The 27,344-nt window shown below is 46.9% G+C and overlaps 2 protein-coding genes and 1 pseudogene across 3 annotated transcripts in view; 2 read left to right on the plus strand and 1 right to left on the minus strand.

The window, feature by feature from the left end:
* Positions 1 to 8,694, plus strand: part of LOC310698301 (retinol dehydrogenase 16-like) — a 35,374-nt gene extending 26,680 nt beyond the window's left edge. The window contains exon 4 of the mRNA XM_083485392.1: positions 8,185 to 8,694. Within this exon, the coding sequence (XP_083341518.1) occupies positions 8,185 to 8,402 (218 nt within the window). The 3' untranslated portion in view covers positions 8,403 to 8,694. The remainder of the gene's footprint in view (positions 1 to 8,184) is intronic.
* The window catches only part of ADCY6 (adenylate cyclase 6), a 934,310-nt gene that overhangs the window by 516,461 nt on the left and 390,505 nt on the right, over positions 1 to 27,344 (plus strand). The window contains exon 24 of the transcript XR_014521148.1: positions 16,739 to 16,965. The gene's annotated coding sequence lies outside the window, so the exon portion shown is untranslated. The remainder of the gene's footprint in view (positions 1 to 16,738; positions 16,966 to 27,344) is intronic.
* LOC310698453 (retinol dehydrogenase 16-like) lies at positions 11,644 to 16,307 on the minus strand (annotated as a pseudogene). Its single transcript, XR_014530099.1, has 2 exons — positions 15,874 to 16,307; positions 11,644 to 11,906 (listed from the first exon to the last, which is right to left on the minus strand). The product of XR_014530099.1 is annotated as a retinol dehydrogenase 16-like (transcript).

Below are 27,344 nucleotides of genomic sequence, written 5' to 3' on the forward strand. Positions count from 1 at the left end.
GAAGCCTCCGAAGCGCAAAGGGAGCGCTCCCTCCGCGCTCCGGAGGCTTCGCGCTGCTTTCGCTGAAGCCTGGAGAGCGAGAGGGGTCAGTGCGCACCGATAGCCACCTGAAGCCTTTGGAGTGCAGCGGGAAGTCGCGCTGCTCTCTGAAAGCTTCAGGTTCCTTTTGCTGAAGCCGGGAGAGCAAGACTCTCCTGGCTTCAGCAGAGAGGGAGAGCTACGCAGCGCCCCTTCAGCGAAGTAGGATGTGCTGGTCCCGGGGGGGTTGCCATGCGGCGTGGTCTGTGTCCGGTCCGAGGCTGAAGCGGGGTCCAAGGCAGGGAGTCGGGCATGGTCAGGAACTCTGGCAGAAAGCAGGACAGGGTGCCGGGTGGAATAGGTAACCAACGATGTTGCTCCCGCAACCTGGGACTGGGCGGGCTGGTCTTTATCTCCTCTGAGGCTTAGGGCAGCCCCGGTCCACAGGTGATTCGCCTCTCCTGGCCTGGAGGTGAGCACTCCTCCTGTGAGAACCTAGTTCCCTCCACCTCTCTGCCCTGAGCCTCTCCAGCTCAGGAAAGGCTGGAGGGTTACTGGACCCAGAGGCAACCTCACCTTCCCCTGACAGGGCTGCGAGAGGAGCACCTGCAGGCAATGGGTCCTCGATCACCCCCAGAGCCAGAGCGGATTCAGCTGGTGTCTGCTCCTGAGGATCCAGCACAGGTGAAGGCCCTTCAGGTTCAAGCCCCTGCCCTGGCTCAGCCGGCCCTGGAGGCGGGGATTCCTGTGCAGGCTGGGATTCCTCAGGTTCAGCCTCTGAATCAGATTCCCAGGCCATCACACGGGAGGAGAAATGAAAGGGGCTCCATATCTCCTGCCGCTTCACTGAAGGGGTGCTGAGCAGAGGGGGGGGGGATTTCTTGTTCAAATCAAATCAAATTTTATTAAACGGTCACAGACCAGATTAACTCGTACAGCTAGTCAGCGAAGCATAACACCGGAAAAAACAAAGGACAATTTCGATACATAACTGCAATTTAAAATTAGACAGCATAAATAAAATTAAGTATTTGCCTTCGCCTGCATATTGACATTGGAAAGCTCTTGTTTCCTGTGCCTAATAGCGGCTACACAAAATTTGGCCACATTGATCGTAATTTCAGGAACCTTATCTTCTACCAAGGCTCTCATACGGTGGAGTTCTGGTTCATTTTTAAGCTTTTGTAGAACTGGGGCAATAAAGGTCAAACGTAGATCCTCGTAGTAACTACAGTGCAGCAATACATGCAGACTTGTTTCCATTTCCGATGAGCCACATGGGCAAACACGTGACTCATATGGTTTGCCCTCATATCTGCCTAGCAGCAGGGCAGAGGGCAGAACGTTAAATCTGGCCAGGGTAAAGGAGTGTCTGTACTTAGGTATTTGTAAATCAGCCAAATAATTTGCGGGTGAGAACCCTCTCCCAAAGTCTCTAATTATGGCATGTTTATCCATTTTGCCCATATGACATTGCAGCTCTATGTCCCTAATGCGTTGGAGCACTTGACTTCTGGCTCTCTCATATCCTGCCGCTATCAAGATCTGCGGGGAGAATCCCAAGCTTCTTATCTTTTCAAACAGGGAAGCTTTCCAGGTGGAATGAAAGGTGTCTAAGAGTGTTAAAGGAGCCAAACCGTCCGGGGAAAAAATAAGTTTTAACCAGTAGTGTATCTTTAGAATCCACAGCCGCGCATTAACGGGTGGTTGTCCAACTTCTAAGCGGACAGCTATATTAGATACACAGGGGGGGGGGGTCCCCAATAAACACCGATAGAATTTTGTTTGAAATGCCTCCATAGGCGCAAAATTTTTAAAACTGCAAACCTGGGATCCATAAGTGAGTTGTGGGAGTATTTTTGCAGCAAAAACCTGGGAGGCCGCCGGAACGTATTTACCCCCTTTCCCGTGAAAAAATCTTGTAAGGGCTTTATTGGCCCTTCCTGCGTTGGCAATGGCGTTTTTCATCTGCTGGTGCCACGAGACCCTTTCCTGAAAAGTTATTCCCAGGTATTTGAAAGTTGCTACCTGGTCAATAGGTTGACCATTAATTCTCCATTTGTGTTTCCTTCTTTTTTTTGAAAACACCATAATTTTAGATTTGCTGTAATTTATTGATAGTTGTTCCGCTTGACAATACTCAGCAAGTGATCTCAAAAGCTTCCTCAAGCCAACGCAGGAAAAGGAGAGTAGGACTGCGTCGTCCGCATACAGAAGCACCGGGATGGGAATACCTGCCAGTTTGGGAGGGTGGGCATTTTCTTTCGCCATATTTACTGCTAGAGAGTTGATATAGAAATTAAATAGCGTTGGCGCGAGGACACATCATTGTTTAACCCCATAGTGCGTTTGAATTTCTTTAGTTAGATGGCCTGACCGATTGCATCTTACCCTCACCCTGGTGTTTTCGTGTAGACCACGGATAAGGCGTAATAAGCGTTTGTCTATGTTTGTAGCGCCAAGCTTTTCCCAGAGTCTATCCCTTGGTATTAGATCAAACGCCGATTTAAAATCCACGAATGCTGCATATAAAGACCCCCCTTTTCTAGAGTATTTGTCTGCCAGGTGTTGAAGGGTAAGGGCCTGGTCTATAGTTGAACGCTTTGCTCTAAAACCAGCTTGAGCTTCTGATAGAATATGCTCTCTTTCCATCCACTCCACTAATTTATCACATAAATGAGCAGCATACAGTTTGCCAATAATACTTAATAGACTGATTGGTCTATAGTTAGCTGGCTCAGTTCTGTTTCCTTTCTTAAATATTGGAATGATGATGGCTAAACCCCAGTCCTCGGGGATAATAGCCGCTTGATTTATACTAGTGAACAAGGTGGCTAGCACAGGGGCCCACCATTCAACATTTGCCTTAAGAATTTCTGGTGCGATATTGTCAGCACCCGGGGCTTTCCCTGATTTATGAGCTTGAATAAGGCCAGTAATTTCTTCTGTGGTTACAGGGGGCCATTCCTTACCAAATTCACTTGAAGCAGGAAGCAGAACTGGGGCCAGTTGATTTGATGAATATAATGAGAGGAAATAGGCCTCCCATGCTCCAGCGGGTATAGAGTATTCGATTTCAATCGGGGAGTCTCTCCAGCTTTTTGCAATTATTTTCCAAAACGTGGCAGAATCTTTCCTTTGGGAGGCCTCCACTAGGCACTGCCATTCCTCCCTTTGTGCCTGGAGCTTTTTCTTGCTAATCAAAGCTTTATAACTGCGTTTTGACTCAAACCAGTCTAATGGAAGCGAAGGTAAGTTCGCTGTTCTGTAGTTCCTGTACTTATCCATCAGGAGGCGTTTCATAGCCATGCATTCTTGGTCAAACCAAGGTTTGGATTTATTGAAGTGTAGAGATTGCCGTGGCGTTTTTTTGTTGGTCAGATAAGGTTGTAGGGACGAAATCAGTTCCCGGAACATGTCTAATCTAGCCTCAGGAGTTGGGGAATTAACGAGGTTCTCCTTTCTAGCAAGAAAAATATCTGAGTGAAGTCTTTCCGATATTTCATCACTCAATTTGCTGGACCATTTAATACGTGAGTATATTAGCTCCATGTTTTCGAAGCATGGGGCTACAAGTTTATCAGAGCAAAATAAATCTTTTCTTACATCCAGTATTAAACAGAGCGGTAGATGGTCGCTGTCAACCCTCTCCACCACTTTACATTCCCGTGCTCTGCTCAAAAGGTTAGATGACACCAGGACGTAATCGATAGTGGAGGCTCCCATGTTGGATATAAATGTAAATTCCCCACTGGGTTCTCTGCCGACACGACCATTTAATACAGTCAAATCCAGATTGTTGGAAAAACGTAGAAGGCATAGGCCTGCGTAATTGCAGCCCTTGTCTTTTGAGAGCCTTGGGGGAATAGAATGGGCTTCTTCAGAAATGGGAGGTACGTCGTGAAAATGAGCATATAACGCTTCGTCTGATTGGCCAATTCTGGCATTTAAATCCCCAGCCAGCAGCACTGCCGCAGCAGGAGTTTGATTCATTAGCTCATCGACATAAGATTCTATTATATGCCAGAGATTTTTGATAAGCTGCTTGCCTCTTTGGGGAGGGGCATATATATTAATCAATAGAAGTGTGCAATATCTGCATTTCATTAATAATGCCATGGCCACACTGCTCAGAGGCTCCAGCTCGACGAAAGATGCTCTCAGCCTTGTGGATATTAGAATGCCTAGCCCACCCTTAACTCGTCCCCCTTTGTTGCTTGGTGAACCTGCGAGCGAAAATGAGGCAAAACCATTTACATCTAAATCCCCTGTTAGCCATGTCTCTTGCAAGAAGACTATATCATGATCTTGAATAAAATTGACAAATGATTGGTCAGTCGCCTTGTTGAGCCAACCAGCAATGTTCCATGATAAAAATTTAAGATTGGCTTTATCACAATCGAATCTTTGTCAATTATTAGCTAACGTACTTTTAGGGTTTGTCGCTTTATGTATCGGACGCCTATCGTCTTTGTATGCCGGGCTATCCAGCCGCTCTATGATTTCAATAGGTGGATGCAAAGTGCTCACGTTTGTGAACACCAGATCTTTATTATGCATAAATTCCTTCTGTGGATATTCTGTTTTGGCCTGATTTTGGCCCAATTCTGTTTCATCTAGGTATCTAATTTTGTCCCATACGTCTTGTGGGGTCACCTTGGGGATATTTCTCCTTCGGGGGGGTGATGGAGTACTCTCTTTGAAGGGTGGCACATTCTCTCTTGGTGGAAAGTTAATCTCCGCTTTGATCTGAAGGTTACGTGTTGTGGACTTTTTTTGGTCCCCCTTGATAACCTCGTTGCCTGAAGCTCTCTCGGCCAGCTTATCTCTTAGCTTATCTAGTCTTCCCAAGATATCAGTTTGTATTAATGGTGGGAACATCCAGAATTGGTCAATTAGGATATTTTCTTCCATAGTAAAGAAGTCCTCAACTTTGTTTGCAGGGCAATGCGGGTTCTGTTTGTCAGGCCAGAATTTTGAGGGTTGTTTCCCCTTTCTGAGATTTGCCCGCTTAGATTTCAAAAGGGGGCTCAAAGGAGCCTTATTTTCAAAGAGCCTAAGTATTGTTATCCGTGCTTTTAAAAAGGCAGGTCTTGACCTAAAAATAAGCTTGGCCAGGTTCTGATCCCTAAAAGTGGTCAGTGCTCTCACTGAGTGACCGTCATAATGTAGATATTCCACCGAGGTGATATCATTAGAATTAACTGTTCCTGGCAGTATGTCATTTAGGCTAGATACAAAGTTCATTATTCGCTGTTTCCCTGTAAGGAAGCCCTTAGGCTTCGGGAAGTTCGTAAGTACCAGTTTTTGGGGATTTAGGATCAAATTCCAATCTCTTTCCTGACTGGAGGCTTGCCAGGTCTGAAGGGGGGTATCATCTCTACTAAACGCTTCCTCTTCCCCACTGTTCGATTTGCTAAGTGTTTTATTGCCTTCATAGGAAGAGGCCTCTACTTCCGCAGCATCAGGTTTATTAAAAAGTTGGTTGTCCAAGGACTGAGTTGTTACTTCTGCCTTCTCACTTGCTACTGGAGTCAGCCTTGGCGAGTCCTCCTTAGCCGGTTGCTGTGTAACTACCTTTGTTCCTCTCTTTTTACCCTTCTTTTTGCTGCCCCGTGTGGTCGATTTATTTGGGGCTGAGGGAAGAAGTTTAAACAATTTCTGCCAATGTATGTTTCGATTACTGCGGGTATACTTGGCTTTCCTTGTTGTTTTAATATTTTTACTTTTCTTCACTTTTACCCTTGAGTTATGTCTTTGCAGATTCTCCTTTATTACTGGTTTGTTCGTCGACGCTAGCTCAACTGTTTTATGTTCTTGTGGCATATCATTTAATTTTAACTCTTTTAATTGAGATGTGAAATTTTCTACTAACGTCAGCAGTAGCCCGTTTGTTATTGTTAGATAATTTTTTATGTTGGCTAAATCAGAACTTATTGCTAGGGAATTATCCAAAGGGCGACCGTCACTCAATTCTGTTTGAGAGTATTTTGGAGTAGGTATCTGGTTTTGATGGGTTGATGTAATTTCTTCCGTAGGCAGCTGTTCCTTAGTAATAGAGGTATTTCCCTCCTGAAGTTCCTCGGCTAAAGCTAGTTCTTGCGCTAGGCTGCATGGGGAGTTAATATTTCCAGTATCTTGGTATATCTCTTTAAAAATAGACGTCCAATCAAGAACAGTAAGAGAGGGGGGTATTACTTCATCAAGAATTAACTCTTTTTGTGGACTCTTACCCTCCTCCATCTTAGGAAAGTAATTTGTGATTTTGCTTTGTCTTTTACCAGGGCCCGAGGGGCTGATTGCCGAGTCAGGCAGTATACCCAACTCCTTGTATGTTCTTCTAGTAAAAACCATGGTAAAAGTGGTCTTGATATAGAGAGAGGGCAGTTTACCCCAGGTGCGACTGCCTTAGATTGGGGGGCAAGTGGGGGTATCAATCTATATTCCCACCTGCTCTCTGCAACAGCTTCCTGATGTGCTCATCAACAGCCTCAATATATTTCTCTATTTTGAGTTCTCTGCTTTTAGATCTTGGCAATTGTCCTAAGCCTGTAGTTTTCATCTCAGTCATGCGACCAGCGCTGTTTCACAAATGCTGCAACCTAGTCAGAATATAATAATAAAACAATGCTGCCAAAGAGACAGCAGTAATAAAACGGCTAAAAACTACATTAAAATTAAAATTGCCTTATTTAGGCAATTTATGTGCAGCTGGAAAAGGATAATAGTGGAGTTTGGCTATAGCGCATGTACAGCTATGATAACCTTGTTTTTCAGGTCCTAGCTTAGTCTTTAGAGGCCTAGCTTAGTCTTTAGAGGCCATCTTCCACCGCCCTATACTGAACGAAGGATATCCAAGAGCCCCAGAAGGGAAACTTTCTGTGGGCTGTTTCGCTGATTCCTTCTAGGTAGTCTTTCAAAGGCCTACCACATAAGGCAGGGCACAGAACGATATCTTGCTGAAGCCGGTTTTCCAAACCTCCAGAGGGTCCTATCCGATACACTGTTGTGGAGTTATTGTGTAGATTAAAAACTTCCTGTAAAAAACTCAGGGTGCCTTCACCAGGAGTCTCTGAGAATATAAAAGCTGGTCTCCTCGAAAGAGTTTATTAAAATGAAGAGTCTTTCCAGCTACAGCACTTCCTCTTCAACTAAGCAGGAATGTTGACCCCAGCTAGTTCACACAGCCCCCCAGCTGGGCGGGGGACAGTCAGTTCAGTTAACCCCCGAATCTCCAGGCTTTATCTTTCTCTGTGTTCAGCAGAGCTGGGTGTCTATGGGCCAATCTCAAAGCAAAGCTCACAGTCGTATCTCTCCTTACCCTCCTTCTCCAGGAACCGTTGGTCGGGTAAGCAGTTCACAGTTCTGTCTTTAGACCTCTTCTGTCTCTCTGCTCTCAGTTCAGGCAGCAGCGTTCTCTCCTCTCTGGCAGCCTTGGCCGGGCAGCTGATAAGGAGGGAGGGAGCAGGCTGGGACAAGCCGAAGCTCGCAGAGCCGACAGGAGTTATAAAAATGTTCAGAGTCTTTAAAATGTTTTCCATTTGTTAAAAATTGGCATCCGGAGGGCAATTAAGATAAGGTTTTAAAAATAAACGTGAGCGCCGGAGAGTGTGACTTGCCTCGGCGCCATCTTGGTCCCTCCTCAGGAAAGGCTGGAGGGTTACTGGGCCCAGAGGCAACCTCACCTTCCCCTGACAGGGCTGGGAGAGGAGCACCTGCAGGCAATGGGTCCTCCATCACCCCCAGAGCCAGAGCGGATTCAGCTGGTGTCTGCTCCTGAGGATCCAGCACAGGTGAAGGCCCTTCAGGTTCAAGCCCCTGCCCTGGCTCAGCCGGCCCTGGAGGCGGGGATTCCTGTGCAGGCTGGGATTCCTCAGGTTCAGCCTCTGAATCAGATTCCCAGGCCATCACACGGGAGGAGAAATGAAAGGGGCTCCATATCTCCTGCCGCTTCACTGAAGGGGTGCTGAGCAGAGGGGGGGGGATTTCTTGTTCTCCCCCTCTAAAACAAGGTGAGTCCTATGGTCGGGTGCGTCCTATAAAGCGAAAAATACGGTACCATTGGTACATCATTTTATGTAGCTAATCTATACCTTCAGCTTCCAAAAGATTCTAGGTGCCACCTAGGCTATTGCAAGGATAATGTTTCTTTTGCTTCACAAACAGGTTGTAAAGTAAGCGAATCTTTCCGAAAGGCTGGCAGCGACAACCTTCACCTGGTCACCGACTGCATAGAACATGCCCTGACATCGTGCTCCCCCCGCACTCGCTACTCTGCAGGATGGGATGCAAAGCTCCTTTACCTTCCTCTCTCTTACTTTCCAACGTCCATCGCTGACTTTGTGATGAGCTGCATTTGGCCTAAACCAGCTCAAGCAATATAGGGTTGTTGTTGTTTTAAAATAGCGACTATAGAATAATCAAAACATACAATACAACAAAGTAAAGAACCAAGAGGCAACTCACTATTATAGATCCACCATTCATAATTAGATATTACTTTGAAACATAGGAAGGTTCAATCCAAGATTGATCAAGAAAATTGGAATTTTATTTTCATGGAAGCAAAGAGGGCTAATAGTAATGAGTATTCACATTTATTTAGTACTAAATAAAATCAATTGTGGTGGGATCGCTCCAGTGTTTTTTATAGACATCAAAAACATCCCCTATATAGTGACACAATCCATTGGTTTAGCAGTGCATCCTGAAACTGTCGTGTGGCAAAGGTATTTGAGAGCAGAAGCAGCAAAGGAGTCTAGAAATGCTGTGAAATGTTGTAAAGCTGCAGAATCATTTAGCATGCTGAATCACTGTGACTCATCTTGAGGACGACTCATGCTTTGTATAAGTATTGCACAGTGGTACCTCTGGATGTGAATGAATAAATAGATTGATTAGCCCGCAAGCCGGTCATTGGAGAATTTAAAAATAATCAAGAGTTATGATTGGTGCGCTCTGCAATCCGCAAATCGCCCGGCTGCTGATGTTCCATCTAAGTAGCTGTCCTTACGTCCTTTGTGATGGAGAATTGCGAAAGCCTCTGAATGCGGAACTTTGAAAGGACTCTAACTATTCTCTCTTTGCTTTGTTCGTGAGTATGTAAGTTAGTTAGATTTTACAATGTTCTTATTTTTTCTTGCCTGTAACTTACTAAAAGAAGTGCCTGCTATTTTAGCATGTTTTCTTATGTTCTTTTAAAATAAATTTTAAAGAAAGAAACTGTTTTTGGTTTGTGTGCCTTTCCAGGGGAAAAGCTAATTCCTAGCCTTACACTTGGTTACGCTCTACCGTAGAATTTCTGTCTGCAAGTCTGTGGATACAACTTGTGGAGTGGGGATGACCAGCAATAACTGGGCACAGCCTTCTCCCTGGGTTGTGGCTCTGGGTTCCCCGGGACAAAGGGAGTGGTGGCAGCCTTACCGGTGTTATTTTGTCCTGTTTCTGTAAAAAGTAAACGCGCCTGCCACCCCTGCTCAAGAAACCTGGTCTGGCCAGAGAGCAAAGACAGTTGAGGGAGGGGCGAGTGGTTGGGGGCAAAGTTTACCACAATGGTGTTATTGGCAAACAAGTTTATTTTAACTCAGTAAAGCTTTTATTCTTTTACTGAAGAAGACTCTGCATTATTAATTTATATCTCAGAGACTGGGCAACCAGTTTTGAAAAAAATGTTTTAATATTTGGTTTTGATGTGCTATAAATTTGAAAATACATAAAAATTAATTAGCAAATTTGCAATTCCACCACATATAGAAGAAGTATGTTCCCCTGTCAAGACACCCCCTCCAGCACAGAGGGGAGCATCTAATTATATGGGCCAATCGCACCAGGGTTAAATAATGTCGCTGCACTAACTTCAGGGTGTTCTCCCAGATGGTAGCAGATACAGACTGTCTCCCAGACTGTTTTCAGTGAGGAGAGGGGAGAAAATTGGAGGTTTAATAAGAGGGAATATATAGTGGAAATCACACCATTACCTAAGCTCCCTCTTATGATGGAATCAAATGGTTTAAAAGATTTAGTAGCCACCTCCTGCACCTCTGGTTTGTTAACAAACATACGTGATTTTCTTAACATTTAGCCCATTCAATCCCTGGTCTCGTGAGCTGATATTGTTGCCTTCCACCCCAATCTCCGACCGGTGTGAGACTCTAGGGGCTCACCAAGGATTGGGTTTCCTTGAAATGTGGCACAGTAGAGACTGTGCTGTCTCTATGATATATGGCTTACACATATATGCAACCTGAGTCTATGGAGGGGCTCACAGCATTAACACCCAAGAAGGCCTTGCTTTGACCATAGCCACAGTGTTGGATTTGTGATAGGAAGTTTGAGGTCTTGGGTATATGGCACAGGAGGACCGACCTGAAACCATTCTGATACCCAAACTGACCAAATATTTTCCCTGCAAGGAGGGAGGGGGGTCAGGGAGCTTTCCCATTGTCTCAGGAATTCAGCATTTTAATGGGTGGCAGACTATCAGGAAAAGCAAGCAGATAACCTGGCAAACAGGAAAAACAACATTCAAATTTCTGTTTTAGACTGCCTTTTCTGTGATGTAGGTATGATGTATCGGGGGGGGGTGGACTTAGGTTACACCCCTTCTGTGATGTATGTATGATGCTTCTGGGGGTGGCCTTGATCTACAGGGTGGCAATTTCAAAAGTCTTTATAAGGCCTTGCGCGCCATTGTTCTGGGTTCCTCCTCCTTTCCTGCGTGTGAGGGGAGCACCCTGTTGCAACAGATCAATAAAGATCAAGCTTACTAGCTGCTTTGCTTCTCAATATTCTCTGGTTGGCCTCTGTTATTTTCTCCTACCAATGGGGAACCTACGTAAGGACTCTATACGGGCTCTTGGATACCCCATAAGGGAAAAGGGCAATTTTTGTTTACAACAGATTCAAACAGAAGTCAAGTTTTCCAAACCAGTCCCTTTGTCCAGGCAATTGTAAGACAAAGGCCATGGCTGGACACGTAAGCACCATGATCATTATCCCAAAAGAATGAGCCGTCCTGCAAAAGCTACAACTAAGTGATGGTGCCCTCCCCCCCCTCACCTGGCCACTGGATAGAGAACAGGGGTGTAGCTGAGCTAGAAAGCAGGAGAAGCTAGACAGATCCATGTCTGATCTGTGCTGGGCTCTGGAGCTCCCCTAGAAATCTAATAGGGGAGCAAGATCTATTGGGGTATTCATGCTCCATCGTATGGTCATTTTGAATTCTGATTCTGTCTCCCGCGGCATTAGCGACCCCTCCCAGTTTGGTGTCTTCTGCTAATGTGATGAGCATCCCCTCAATTCCTTCATCCAAGTCATTTATAAAGACGTTGAACAACAACGGGCCCAGGACAGAACCCTGTGGCACCCCACTGGTCACGTATATTCAGAGGCAGCCACCAGGAGGTTGGTGCTTACAACGCTTACTGGTAAATTAAATTGTTTCCTCAAGAAAAAGAGCTGACTTAGGTGTGCAAACCCCTGCTGATTACTTGGTAAGTCTCTGATGCAGTCCACATGTCCCAGCACCTGCTCTTTATTCATTGCTGCCCTCTGATTGAAACTTAGCTGGAGAAGCAGACATCCCACTAAAGCAAGGAAAAAGAGGAAGATACAGAACTATCATGTTTACCTCAGGATGTCAGAGAAGGCTTCCACGCTGTACTTGGATGCAGTATAGGGTACTCCAAAGCATGCCCGTCGTCCCGCCATACTGGACATGTTGACCACCCTCCCTCTGGCTCTTCTCACCAGGGGCAGCATGTGTAGTGTCATGTCAATCATCCCAAGAAAGTTGACGCCGATCATCCTTGCAACACCATCTTTGGTCAGCCACTCACTGGGAGCTGATGGGGTACCAATGCCTGCATTGTTCACCAAACCCCAGAGCCCTGTGTGAGAAGAAAAAATGATTCTTATTGTTCCGGGTTCCTATCTGCCATAATAATTGGATATACACAATTCTTTGGAAATGTGGGTATATCTGCATTCTTGTGAGCGCTCTCTCTCTTTGTCTCTGTGTGTGCACGCAGATACACACAATGAGACATTTCCCATTAATACTATATGCACTGCCAAGGATGACGCTGTTAAGTCAAGGCACCCATCTTAGCTTCTACCCCACACATCTTTTGCTCACTTAGTGCTTAGGATCCCTGCACAGACACTCTTGCAACTTCAGTCATTTCCCTCTGTCAAATGAGCACAGCACTGAAGTGGAGGATAGTATGGAGCCCTGGGCATCAATTTGCACAGCAGCCACCTGATTTTCTGCATGTTGTCAGAGAATGGAGTCTGTAGTTTGGGCCAACGTTTTGCACGGGTTGGTTAGGAGATTTTATAGGGATTTTGCTAGTGAAAAAAGGATAGAATTAATAAGACATGATATGTGTGGAATATAGCATGTATGGAACACTGAGAGGATGTTCATGAGAGGGTGATGAGAGGAATAATTAAGAAAGAGGGGTTTGTATCATTAATAAATGATTTATATCATTTATTAACAATAGTACAATAATCTCCCTTCTTGTCTCAGTCTCAGCAGCCACTGTGGAGAAATTATCTTAATCTTTAGATTGCATCAGGCAGCATTTCTGAAGAAAGGGAACACATATCTCCTCCTTCTGAGTCATTTTCCTGGTGTGGATTGCAGCTCCTCCCAGCTGCTCTTAGGAGGAAAAATTCAGAGTCCAGCATCACCTGCTTGTCAGTTAAAGTTACCATTTTGTACCATCACTTATGGCTTTTGATATATGTGCTTTAAAGAGCAGCTTGATCAGTGGACATTATCAGGTGTCAATGTTTCTCTTCACACCAGAAGGAGCTTCACCTGCTGATGTCACAGAATAAGCTGCTGTCAAAGGCACAAAGCAAATGTCTTTCAGATCAGTTGGCAACCCTAGAAGCTTCTTATAGAGGTTGAATTAAGCTGATTGCATAGTTTTTGTAAAATTTTACTCACTGATATTTGGATTCTTTCTTTTTTTTTAAAAAAAGTATTAATCCAATTAAATCACAATACAGTGGTGCCTCACTAGACGAAATTAATTCGTTCCGCGAGTCTTTTCGTCTTGCGATGTTTTTTGTCTTGCGAAGCACGGTCAGTCGCAGCTGCACCTCTTTTTTTCTTTTTTCTTTTTTTGGGTTTTTGTTTTTTTGGGGGGGTTTCACCGTCCGGGCGCTCGGCCCTGCCCGAGGCCCTGCGGGCGGGGAGCCTCGCGACCGTGGGGCACGGGGGGCTAAGGCGGAGCCCCCGCTTCCCCGGCCTCGTCCCCTGTGCAACGAGGCCGCTCGAGTCTTTGAACCGCCGCCCCGGAGGGCGCCAGGTACCCGGACCCTGGACGGAGGGAAACATGGACTGCACGACCCCCCGATCACGGGGAGGCGGCGCGTGGCCGGCCCCAGCCTTGGCCGGCCGCCGCACGCCCCACGCGGCAGAAGGGGCGCGTCGAGGGAGACCCCCGCGCTTCCACCGCCCTGCCCCCTGCGGGCCTCCGGAGTTTCTCTCCAGTTGGCCGGCACGCCCGAGGGGGCCTCGTACGGCGGACAGGCCCGCGCCCGGAGAGGTCCGAGGGGGCCGCCAGCGGCAGCGAGCGGAGCGCCTCGCCCGGACGAGGTGGGAGAGAGGGTGGCGACGCTGCCATGCATTGGCCGAAGCCTTCCCCCCTGCCCGGCGCCCGTCTGCCCGGTGACGGGACGCCAGAGGAGAAAGACCCGGTGGCGACGCGAGTGATGGCGCATCCCTCTTCTCGCTCGGCAGCCCAGACGCCCGCTGCTGCCTGCCGGGCAGCCCCCGGCCGGCCACCCGCGCGCGCCCCTGGAGAAAGGGAGGGCGGCAGGCCACTGTCCCTGACCGCCGACGGGCCGTGCCACTCGATCGCTCGATTGCCGGCCCGCCGCCCGCCCGCGCGGGTTAGGGCCGGGCGTGGGTCCACCGCGCGTACCCCGGCCGGCGCCCCTGTTGCGCCCGGCGGCCTGGGCTCGCTCGTGGCATTGGCATGGCGTGGCGGGTCGGAGCCTCACCTGGGCGCGACCTCCCGGGCCCTCGCGCTCTTGAGAAGCACGGTCCGTCGCAGCTGCGCCTCTTCAAGAAAAAAGCGCAAGACATTTTTGTCTTGCGAAGCAAGCCCATAGGGAAATTCGTCCAGCGAAGCAACGCAAAACCGAAAACCACTTTCGTCTAGCGAGTTTTTCATCTTGCGAGGCTTTCGTCTTGCGTGGCACCACTGTACAAACAAATAAAACCAAATTACTTTCTGAATTTTTTAAAAAATTCAGAAGGATTTCCCATGTTCCGGATCTCTGGAAAAATTGTCTCACACTTTTCCCCCTGCTTCATTTGAAGATGAATGACGCCGTGAGCTCTCAAGTTGTTTAAGAAGCTGTTATTCCAAAGTTTTTTTGTAGAAAATCAACATGATAGGGTATATTTCACTTTCAGCAATCATTTGGCAAATGATCGGCTTTTTCCAGAGTCCACACCTCCCCCCCCCGGGCCCTAGGGGGGAGCCTGCCAAATGCCAGCTTCACCTTCACTTTCACCTTTTATAATAATAATCCGTGCAAACAAATGCACTGTTTTTCGTGAAACATTTCCCATATTGTAGTCCAAAATTCCCCCCCCACTCCCTCAGAAGGAGGTTTTCCCTTCTGCACCACAGCTAATGGACGCCCTTTTCTCAACTCCTTTTTCTTTTGCTAAGTCAAATTAGAACTTCAAAGGAGGGCTGCACAGCCAGATAACTAATTACAATTGGAAATCTGCCTGTATTCCATTTAATGTTTGTTCTTTCTTGGTGAAATTTGGCATAGAAGAGTAGATGTAGATATATAGAAGGAAAAATAACCACGCACCTCACCTTAATGAACACACAACGATAGAGTCCTTTTCAAAACCTTGACATCCAAATTTTGGTTCGTTTAGCAGATCTTTTTCATCTCCTTTCCAGAACATGCCTGTTTCTTAGTCCAAATTTTCATAATTTTGAGAACACAGGGACCCCCCAGCTCATGAGACTGTTTCTGGAAGGTTCCCAGTTTTTGCTGTGGTCACCACCCTGCACCCCTGCCCCCACATCTTGTTGCGGAGGGCAGATAACGGATGATCTGCGGGTGGTGCAGCCTCCTCTGGGGGGGGGGGGGTCAGCAGGGCTAATTACCTTCATATTAACCGTGAATTACTGGCAAGACTGAGGGTTCGATCTCTTGGGAGGCAGCCATATCTCACGGCTGGAAACCAGAAGCCTGGATTAATTGTTTCTAATAAGTTTTTTGAATATTACTCGTTCATTTGATATATTTGGAGTCACTTTGGCGACATTGTGTGGGAAAGTGGAATAAAGATAGATGATACAGAAAATCCCTGGCCTGATTCTTCCAGAGGCACTGGCTAATCAGTTTGAGGTTCTGCAACTGCTTGCCAATTTAAATTTAAATTTTAAAAAATTAATTATTATTTTTTAATTAAGATTAAAATCTTGCAGCATTGATTATGCTCTCTTGTATCTGTAGACATTATCAGATAGGAACATGTATCTTCATACAAAATGAAGTTTCACTGTGTGACTTCACAGAACAAGCTGCTGTCAAAGGCATAAAGCAATAATCTTTCAGGTTATTTGGCAATTTTAGCAGCTCTTGACAGAGGCTGAATTAAGGTGACTCCATGGAATTCCTCCCCCATTCATTGCCTTATTGATTTTAGTTTTTTCTAATACTTTTTAAAATGGTCATACTTTTTCGTTTTGATATACTGGGAGTCGCTCTGGCTACATTTTGTGGGAAAGTGGAATAAAGATAAGCAGATGATGATACAGATAATCAGATCCAGAGCATGGAAACAACAGAACAAAAAGCTACCTTTGTTCCCCACTTGTTCTTTCACCCACTCCGTCGCTGCCGCCACACTCTCCTTACTGGTGACATCCAGAACGGTGGTTTTCAAGCGCTTAGAGGTGACCTTGTCCAGCTGCTCTGCCCCCTTCTGGGTGGTACAGGTTGCCAACACCTGCAGACCCCGGGCATCTGTCTCTCCTGGTACCATCGGCGAAGGAAGTAAAGCCCCAGCAGAGCAGCCAGGTAGAGCCACATGGCTGAAACCTGCAGGGAAGAAGCTTGCAAGAGTGAGGGCACACAGGCACCTAGCAAGCCTTGGAGAAACCAAATCCCAACGCCTGCTCCACCATGAAGCTTGCTGCTCTATTTAGCCTCCCTCGCAGTGTGATTGAGGGGGAGGAGGAATTTTGCATGAAGCAATGAGCTGCTTGGAGCAGAGGGAAGCCAAAACAAGTATAAATAATAGCTCTAACTAGCTTCTTAATAACTGAACAGCTTAATAAAGAGGAACAGTATGATCCTGATCAACCTGATTCTAAAATCACAGATGCAAGATAGAATAATCAGTGTTGCAAGATTTTAATTTTAACTGACAATCAGCTGCAGGACCTCAAACTGATTAGCCAGCATTTGCAGTGTAGGAGATGCCTCTGGAGTCATTTGGCTGATCTATATTGAATTTTTCCTCCTAATAGCAGCTGGGAAAGGAGGCAATTTAGATGGGGGGAAATACTTGGGAGAAGAAGGAACCAGAGCAGCTATATTGCAATATCTTTTAAGATGCTTCCCATTTAAATGTGTTTGGGGAGCCCAGAGCAGAGAATATGGAAGGTATAACCTTCTGGATCAGGCCAATGTCTCTTCTCATCCAGCATTCAGTTACCAGCAGATGACTTCTTGAAAGCAGCAATCAAGCGCACTCTCCCTTCCTGTGCTTTCCAGCCATCGGTATTTGGAAGCATTTCTGCTTCCAGCTGTAGAGGCAGAGCATAGACATCTTGGCTGTCCAATCCACTTTTAAAACCATCCAAGTGGGTGGGCATCCCTATCTCCTGAACCTTCCAACATTCATTGGACGTCCATGAGTTCCAGTGTTGGAGAATGAGAAGCAGTGTGGTGCAGTGGTTAGAGTTTCAGACTAGGACCTGGGAGACCTGGGTTCAAATCTCCACTTGGCATACTGCTCATTAGGTGAGGTCCCAACACTGATCTTTGGAGAACTCCAGTTTCTACATCTCCCCATCTAGATATTCCATTTATTCCTATACTCTGTGTCCTGCTTCTTTTTTTTTAATAAATATTTATTAAAATTTCAGAAATTATATACAAAAAACAAAACACAGACAAAAAAGAAGTATAATTTCATTCTCTTCTTTTCTTATCCTTACTTCGCTGACCTCCTCCTACCTCCCCTTTCTGTATTCCAATTTCAAAATATTTATTCAGCAAGTCCTCTCCCTTAATTTCATTTAATTTTAACCATTCCTTTCTTTTAACTTAAACATTACTGCTATAAACCATGTAGCTTCTAAACCATCATCATTCTAACATTTATTAATTTTGCCGTATTTCTCAACCCTTTCTTCATCTTTGGTAACCTTATTTTCATTTGGTTTAGTTCATTTAAAAAAGGGAAATCCAGTTTTACCTTATCCAAACTTAATCATTGAACTCATACCTCAGTTCATATTCTTATAACATTTTTTCTAAGGTCGACCAAGGTTCCCTTCCACGAGTTTCCCAGTTTACATAGCAATAATATAAGAAAATAAAAACAACAAAACAAATTATAATTATGAACCCTTAAGATCCCCAAACTCCTCCCCCCCTTCCCGGTTTCAGCCCCCCAAAATGTCCATCAGTCTTAATCTATTATCAGCCTGGAAATCTCACGTCCGAGGCACTGGATTGTTTTTCAGCTCCTCTCTGCCGGTCTTTTTGATAGACCTTAATATTAAACACCAAATCTTGGAGAGGCTCCGGCCCAACAGGATCCATGTTCTTTCCGGCTAGGCCTCCATGCTTAAAAATAGAGCCATTGGGGTGTTCCATTTCTTCTTTCTTGCTCCTTTCCAGTCCAAAAATCCCCAAAGCTCTAACCTCCATCTTAACCACATTTGTAATCCTTAGGTCTTCTGATCCCCACATAAGAAGATCTCTCCATTTCTCAATCTCCAAAACAGGCCGTGCTTTCCACATCAGATTTTTGTATTCCTTCATTGCCGTCATGCCAGGCCTCGAAGTAGAACTCTCTTTTAACATCTGCACACCAGCAGATGTTCCTTTCCTTCAGGGACGACATATGTCTCCTTCTCCATATTCTCAACACTCTCGGATTTCTCTGTTTGTCCAATTAAATAGGCTCCTTGTTCCCCCTCCTTATCCAGTCCAAGAGTGTTATTTACTGTTGAGTCCACAGTTGAAAAATTTGTAGCCATAACATTGTATTGACCTTGTAACTTTCCCAAGAGAACAAATGCTCTGTCTAATTCTGCCTGGATTTTCCCTTCTCCAGCCATTTCTGTAATATTGCTAAATCCCTCTAGGGGGATTTTAGTTCCTTAGTATTCTTTTCAGCTCGAGTCCGGAAATCCAGTTATTTTGTAACAGCCCTTCCTTATTGTCAACAAATTGTAACAAATTATAACCAATGTAGCCGGCAGAAGCAACCAAAAACAAAGTTTTCTTTCTCTGTCTTGACAGCTGAATTCACAGCTGTCAAGCACTTCAATACTTCATCATCAGGCTCTCTCTCGGAGCGATCCCGGGTCCGGGGGGGGGGGGAATGGAACTTCAACTCTCAAAAGTCAGTTCTTAATCCTCCAGTAAAAATTTTTATAATGTCAAACCGTGAAATTAAAGTCTTTTACAAAAGAGAAGAAAAAAAGAATTTTTACGACCTTAGGTAGCAGGTCCTTTGCTTTATAATGTTTACAAAGAGGGGGGCGGACTTCCTTTTTAACCCTTCCCCACTCGTTCCTGATTCAAACGAATTCTTCCTTTAAGGCCCAAATTTCCATGTTACTCACGAGTTGTTACTTTGAAATCCGATTGTTCAAAAGAAGTCAGTGCTCTCCGACAATGGCTTGCGGCTTCACTCCACAGAAGAAGAGGAAGTACTCTCAGCACCGCGCCGCCCCCGACCCCATTCCGGAGCCTTTAAAAAGGCTCCTTCGCAGATCGGGGGGCGCCAATGGTACCCGCCGAGTCACCACGTTCACAGGCTTCTCCACCTGTGATTTTTTAGGGTCCCCGCTTCGCCGCAGCGGCAAGACCCGATCCTGCAGAGCCGATTCCCTCCGGAGCTCGGAGGGAATCCGCCATTAGTCGCTGGCGCTAACCGGAAGTCTCCGTGTCCTGCTTCTTAACCAGTTTCATGACTGCTCACCTTATTCAGGAGTCGGCAGTCTAAGTACACTAGGTGAACTGGATCAGTTTTTATCCAACAGATCTACTTTGGATAAGCCTTCATGCTCTTTGCTAAATTTCATGTAAAGGCCTCCCAAAATGGCCCCCAGAGGTCATTGGTTGGCCTTACTTTTAAAACTGTGTGAATCCCTGGGGAAATATTGGATCTCCAGCAATACTAAGATCAAATGCAAGAGCAGGGCATTTGGTTTTTTGAAAGAGTGATGTGAATAGAAGCTTTAGGACTCCCATGCTTTCAATTACAGCTTTCCCCTTAACAAATATTGCCCATTTTATTGCTTCCTGTTGATAGTAGTTGGGGAAATTATGATGAACCACCCATTCAACTTTTTTTAAAAAATCATTTTTATTGGTTGCCTGGCCTCCCTCCGAAGAAATGAAGACACAGGACACAAGAATTCAGGTTAATTGGTCAAATTAGGCCACAACTTTATTCATTACAGGAATTGAGCGGTATTGGCCTTAGGCATTGGTCCTAACTAATAACCGGTGAAAGACGGAAGGGTTAATCACCAGTGGGGGGAGTCCTGCTGAGGCACATCAACTAGGATCTCCCCCCGGTGTCACCATGTGGGGGCGTGCCATGGGCCCACACCTCCATAGGCTTAGGACAAGGCCACGCCCTTTACCGGACTGCCCTTGTTTGGGGGAAGGTGATGGTGCTCCTTCTCCCCTTCATTTGCATAACAATAGGACTGTACCCCCACCAATGCCTAACCGCCACTCGAGCCCAAGCTCGCCGCCAATACCCTCAAACCTGTAAGCAATCCCGAATCCCTGATGTAATGTCTCTCAACCAACCATCATTTCCCGCGTCGGAAAGATGTACACCATCATCTCTGTAGAGGGCCACCTTGGTGTACTGGATCTCGGGATGGTCAATGACCCGTCCCCCCAGCGCCGCCACTCTATGTGCCACAATACATTGCAAGATCTTTCGGGCTCTATTCACCGCAGCGGAAGAGCGACAATCTCTCCACGTGCACCTTTCTAGCAAAGATGACCACAGAATGCTAATGCCGGGGTAAGAGGTGAGTAGTTCCTCAAAGTCTCCAAAAATATTCCATTGCAAATCGATGGCTTTACGGTACGCTATATCATTTCCCCCAAGCTGAATTACTAAGGCATCTGGGGGGCCCTCAATCGCCACTCTGTTCATAACAATCGGCATGAACTCGGCCCATCGCATCCCTCTCCTAGCCATCCAGGTGACATCAATGTTTGGCGATAAACCGAGCCTAGGCCAGGAGCCCAACATAGCAGCCCTTTTAGCAGCCCAATGCACGATACTGTGGCCCATGATCCATATCCGAATTCTCGTGTCTCCTGAAAGGTAAATGAAATAACAAGGCAAGATCAGTCACTGGCTCTTTCTAACATATGTTTTGTAAGCATCTGATTTCCATCGTCCCCATGTCCTTAATTCTTTCTGCTGAAAGGCCCATATGTATGGCAGTAGTAGCTGCCCCAATCCTGAAGGAATGAGCTGCGAATTCTGCTGCGTTGAGGCCGCAGGCCACTATCGCCATCCGCATTACCCGAGTAAACTGGTGCCTAGTCGGGGGAGAACCATTGTTGTGGATTAATAACGGCCTGGGCAAGGCAACCTGGGTCTCAGATATAGGAAGTGCCTGGTATCTTTTACCAGGCAAGGCCCTGCTTTCTTCGTTGAAAGTAATCTAATTAGTGCCCCTTTCCCTTGCTGGTCGGTCTTAGAACTGCGGACTTGTACGATCAGGTCTGAGCACGAGAGGGTCAAGTCCTGCAACAATATACCCCGTTGTGTATTTTCTGGGCCTCCTTCACATACCACCTCACCTATCCGGTGCGCTCCAAAAAATGCAATGGAATATGCTGCTGAGAATAGCCGCACTTCAACTTTTGACCAGCATATGGCTCTCAATTTTCTGTGATTTTGGCTAAGGATGTTAAATGTAATAGGCTTCCTTTTATCCTTGCTGGGGGCTCCTGCCTGCGCCAACCTTCGAGCACTTTGCACACTACAAAGTCTGTACATGGGTCTGTGGAATAGGCCACTTTGGAAAAGAAGGATATAGCGGCTGACTGAATGTTCAAGGTTTTTGATGCCCTCCCTAAGTTTTTTAGGTGTAATAAGTATTTTAGGACCTCCTGTTTTGAAGGGGAGGATGTGGTATTCAAGTTGCCTGCTCTGTTACGGAAATTTAAGAAGTCCACCCATGCCTTAGCGTATGTTCTCTGAGTGGATGGCGCTAATGCTGCCAATACTCCCTCCATTATCTCAAGTTCCCAAGGCTCCAAAGATGCTCTGGGAAAGGCAGCGGTGATTGTTCCACCTCTGGCGCTAACGAGCGGAAGCGATCCATCTGGATACGAGACAGAGCATCCACAATGTCATTGTTAACGCCTGTCACAAACTTAGCAGAAAAATAGATGTTACGTTGAAGACATAGCAGGACAAAGGAGCTTAGGAGGCTTCCCACCCTCGGGGAGCGTGAGGATTGCGTTGAAAGGACCTCTACAACCGCCTGGTTGTCGGTCCAAAAGCACACCCTGTGGTTACAAAATACCTGCCCCCATAAGTGAACTGCCACAACGATGGGAAAGAATTCTAAGAAAGTAAGGTCCCGCCATTCAGATGGCCAGCGTTGGGCGCACCACTGACCCTTAAAGTAAATCCCGAAACCTAATGATCCTGCCGCGTCAGACTGCACCTGAAAATCTGCGTGAAGCAGCAAGTTGTCTTGCCATAGTGATATTCCATTGCAATTATCAAGAAATTAAGCCATACCTCCAGGTCAGACTTGACCACCCTGTAAAGGCGCACCCTGTGTTGCGGAGCACGCAGGCCCGCCGACAGTCTAGCTAGACAGGTACAAAAGGGGCGCCCCGGAGATACCACCCGGCAAGCAAAATTCAAGTGACCTAGCAGGGACTGAATTTGTCTGAGGGTAACCTTTCTCAATGGCAAAAGCTGCCGAATCAATTCCCTAAGGGTGTCTAATTTTTCTTTTGGCAACCTGGAGGACTGCGCAACCGTGTCTAGTTCAATGCCTAAGTACACTATTTTGGTAACCGGGCCCTCTGTTTTGTCTGCCGCCAAAGGGACTCCAAGTTCCTCAGCTAAAGAGATAAATGACGCCAGTAAACTGGTGCACTGGGGTTCTGTAGCTGCAACGAGAATAAAGTCGTTGAGGTAAAGCGAGACCCCGATGGAACCTGTTTTAAATCAAAGTGCCCATTCCAGGAACGTACTAAAAGCTTCGAAGGCTGCACAGGCCACCGAACAGCCCATGGGCATAGCTTTGTCGACAAAATAAGACCCTTCAAATCTAAAGCCTATCCCTGAAAGGGCTGCCTTCCTTTAATGCAGGCAGAGCCCGGGTGACTACCGAGGCACCTTTCGCATTTGTGGGCATACTTACAAGCCGGTCGGGAACAGACCCCCCTGTTGAAGTCCCAGCATTGTCGACGCTGCTTAGGCTCCATCTTTCCCTTTTTAGGAGAATCCTGAGATTTCTTTTCAACATATGGACCTACATGATCCATCCAATAGTTCTGGTCCCTCAGTTCCCAGCAAGTGGATGGCAGAAGTGACGCATTTCTACGAAAATCCTCGTCATAAGATAAGGCAGCATTCTCTCCTGCTATTGTGAAGGCCCGTCTCACGTGTGCCATGTGTGCTATAAGATGCATAGCCCGCTTGTGATAAGCCGCGGAAACTACACCCATAAAGGCCTGGTAACCATCTAACCCACGGGTGTCAAACACAAGGCCCGCGGGCCGAATCCGGCCCGCCAGACCTCGTCATGTGGCCCGTGTAGCTGCCGCCGGCCGCCTGCCTTCACCTTTTATTCTCGGTTTTTTTTGGGGGGGGGGTTGACACAAGGAAGTTTACATGGTGCGGCTCCCTACTCGCCTCCCCCGTCGCTCTTAAGGACGTGGTTGCTGCTTCAAATGTCCCCGCGTCTCTCAACTTGCGCCTTCGTCGTCGGGGGCCGAAGCGAGGCGGGCAGCTGGCTTCTTTCTCCCGCTCACTGCTCAAAAAGAGCAAGCGGAAGGTCAGGTCTCTCCGTGCCGCGGAGGGGGAGTCTTTCTCCTCGGAGAAACTTTTTTATTCCAGCCTTGGATCTTCTCCGGGGTGCAAACTCGCCCTGCGGGAGGCGTCCTCTTCTCCTCCGTGCTGGATTTCACCAGCCCGGGGCTTCCCTTCCTCTTCATTTTGCCTCCCTCTCCATCTTTGCACAGCCAGCCTTTCCAGGACCGATGATGCCTGTGATCAAGTTGTTCTTTGGGAATATGGGGTGGCTGGTGGGGGGGGGTGAGTGGGAGAGAGACGCGCGCGCGCACACTCCAAACACCCTTAAAATAAATGTAAAGTGGGGGCGGCGATGATGATGGCTGTGATGGGAGGGGGCTGTGTTCCCTGGCACCCCCTCCACTCCCCGCCCCCCACCGCCGCCTTTCTCTTCCTCCTCCTCTTGCAATTCCGCGGCAAGCCAAGCGAGGAAGGCGATCTGGCGCCCGGCTCTCTATCTCAGCTCCCCAAGTTGGATTCCGCGCCCGCGCAGCGGTGCTGGGCGGTTCTCCCCGCCTTCCGGCACATGTCAGTCCCGCTGGCACATTCCTGGGAGGAGATCGGACGCGGCTCCTTGCAGCCCTTCCATCACTCGGTCACACAATTGGGCGGCTCGCTCTCCGCCCTGCCAGCAGCTCCACCTTGATCTCTCCCTCCTGCCTCAGGGAAGGAAAGGAAGAAGCCGGAGATCCAGTTGCAGGCAGCGTGCTCGCGCTCTTTCGCCTTTTGCGCTATGCAGTGGCACCCCGAGATGGGGGGGGGGCAGGGGAATTAGCCAAGGAAAATGAGAGTGCACAAGGCATGTTGATGCTTTCCTGTCAGAGCTCTCTCTCTCTCTCTCTCTCTCTCTCTCTCTCTCTCTCTCTCTCTCTCATTCTCTCTCTCTCTCTCTCTCTCTCCCTCCCTCCCTCCCTCCCCCCCACATTTTATTTACAGCCCCATGTCGTGTATGTTTACTCAGAAGCCAGCCTCACTTTCTTCAACAGGAGTTTCAAGTAAATGCACATAGGATTGCAGCAATCGTCTCATTAGGGCTCATTCTTTGTAACAACTTTGTTTCCTAGTTCTGCTGGATCTTTCAGCGGCCTTTGATACAATCGACCATAACATCCTTCTGGACTGTCTACATTATTACAAAAAACAGTAATACCGGTAATTGAATGCAGTGACAATAATTTATGATAATAAAGAGTGGACACATAGTCCTACAGATACAACCGGCCCTTTGAGGGTGACCAAACTGCTGATGCGGCCCCCCGATGAATTTGAGTTTGACACCCCTGATCTAACCAATTATCGAAAGTGTGTTCCGCCCGGGGGGGTCCTATATCTCCGTTTCCCATAATTACATTTTTTCTCCCCTTTACCAGTCATCTTAGTCGGGGGGAGGAGAGTGAATATGTCAGTGTAATCCCCGTTGAGTATTTTAGTCCTCTTCTTCTTAGATAAATGATTGCCTAGTATAAAATAAGTGGACACACTGGTGGATGTTTTTACATCTTCCACCAACGCCCCCCTCTTTCCATTACAGGGACCCGTTAAAAAGGACTTTGCGGTGGGAATTAGCCCTCCTTTCATGCACCCACAAAGGGAGCCCAGAAATATCCTCGCCCTGGCCCCAGTAATCCTCCATGGGAGCATCGCTATCCGAATCTGAAGAGGAGGTACCTGACTCATCCTCGGAGTCCGACTTCCTGCTCTTCTTGCCTTTTTTCGCAGTGTGCTTCCTCTTGGACTTCCTTTTTCCATCCTGCTGAACAGCGTCGGCTACCGTTTGGACCGTGGCTGGGGTGTCTTGGCGTCCCTGTTGTTCCTCCTCGTCGGACGATCCAGAGTCCCCCTCCACCGTCGTGAGCTGCTGTGATGAATCCTGAAAGAGACTAGGCATACCTATGTCCTGATGAGAATTAGTATTGTTGGCTCCCCCAGGAGGAGCTCTGCCACCTGAGGAACCCGAATTGGACCCAAGGGATAGAGCGGACTGCGAGCGGGTTCTACGTGGTGACACTGCGGCGGGCCCCGGTGGGGCTATGCCCGGCCTGGAGGCAGAGGTACTCGGGCGCTCCTGATTACTGGGTATGGTGTCAGGAATGTAATCCTGTGAGGCCGGCAGTGGCGCTGGGAGAGGTGTGGCTCCTGGCCTACATTGCCTATAAAAGGTCTCAAATGCCACGAAGAACTGAGCAAATGCTTGCGGGTTGCACGGCATGACTGGCACCAGAGCATCTGTTTGAGTGGCTCCTTTGCTTCCCTTGCGGGAAGATGCCTGCTGATTATTCTTAGGAGGCATGGCGAAAGGAGTGTACCACCACCAGCACGTAGGTTATTTATTTGTTTGTTTGTTTATTAATATCTATCTTTATACATACGTTATTTTTAAAATTTATTTATTATTTATTTATTTACACACTATTATTATTAACCTTTGTCGTTATTCTCTTCTATAAGTCTTTACCTATTTATTTATTTATTTAATTTATTTGTTTGTTTATCTATCTATCTATCTATCTATCTATCTATCTATCTATCTATCATCTATCTATCTATCTATCTATCTATCTATCTATCTATATCTTTCTATTTACCTAATTATCTTTTTATCTATCTATCTATCTATCTATCTATCGTCTAAATATATATCAAGTATTATTGGTTATAAAATTTGCTTAAGGAAAACACTTGCCACTAAACACTTAGGCTTAGCTCAGTATTGCCCAAGCTGACCGCTTTAAAAGCACAGCAATACTGCTGTAAGCTAACTGCGTAAGCAGCGGTTCAACGCTTATCGGCTGTAGCATTTACTACTTATTTATCAAACTGTACCAATTAACTTTTGAGCAGCACAATAAACAGCACGGAGCACTTTTCCGATTTTGAATGTACTCCCGTCAGTTAAATCAAACGCTTTAAGTTGGCTCCCACAGATTGCAACAATAGACTTCCTCCTGCTGTGATGAATCCTGAAAGAGACTAGGCATACCTATGTCCTGATGAGAATTAGTATTGTTGGCTCCCCCAGGAGGAGCTCTGCCGCCTGAGGAACCCGAATTGGACCCAAGCAAGCCACAAAATAATCCTTCTGATGGGGCTACAGGGTAGCAGCCCACCGGCACAGAGAAAGCTCTTCCTGCACGGGCAGTGGCTTTATTTTGAAGGTAGTGGCTTTATATGAAGGTAACGGCCGCCCTCTTAGCACGAGAGGCTATAATGAAAAGGCTTAGCCATTCCCAGCACCCGGCAGCTTAAAATTGCTGCTGAGATGCGATGCTGGCCAGGCCGTGCCTCACCTAAAATGACGAATCACGTGGGCTCACTTAAAATGGCGCTGCCAGCAGACGTTGTCTTGGCAACAGCATGGCTATAGGGATTTTTAACGGGTAAAATTCCCCCCCAAGGCACGCCGTAACGCGAATAAATTCAAGTAACCAGATAAATTTCAACCCCGAATGAATCGCTAATTATGCTCGCCGATTGCCTCTCCCTAGGTGGCCACTGAAAGCAAAGCCTGCCTGCACCACGTGGGTTCGGGTAGCCTAGCGATGCTGTGTAGCGGCGACCAACAACCAGCAACACACACAAGCGACCGCTTCAATTCGGACTGCAGTTTAATAAAATATGTGACTAAAACCCTTTGGTACTGCTGACTCCTGCATCCTCTCAGCTACCAATAAAATTAATAATCTTTCCCCCGCACAGTTAGCAAATTTTATGAAAAGTTAATCGGCAGGCAGCTGCTGCCTCACCTAAGATGGCCGCAGTTCAAGGGAAGGAAACCTCCGACCACGTGGGCTACCACCATGCAATGCTGCTCGAGCTACCGCGGCAACATTCAAAAATGATTATGCTGGCTAAAACTCCCAAACCTCAGGGGGCTGCTCTTTCCCCCGCTCTCGTCACAGCTCATGCAACCAAAACAATGCCCCCTTATAAGTTACCACTCCATGGAGAGGAGCTGAAGCTCCCAGACTGCAGGGAAACCGCTGGAAAATACCCATGAAATTCTGACACT

This window comes from Podarcis liolepis (assembly GCF_965112155.1).
Source record: "Podarcis liolepis genome assembly, chromosome: 2".
NCBI classification, from domain to species: Eukaryota; Metazoa; Chordata; class Lepidosauria; order Squamata; family Lacertidae; genus Podarcis; species Podarcis liolepis.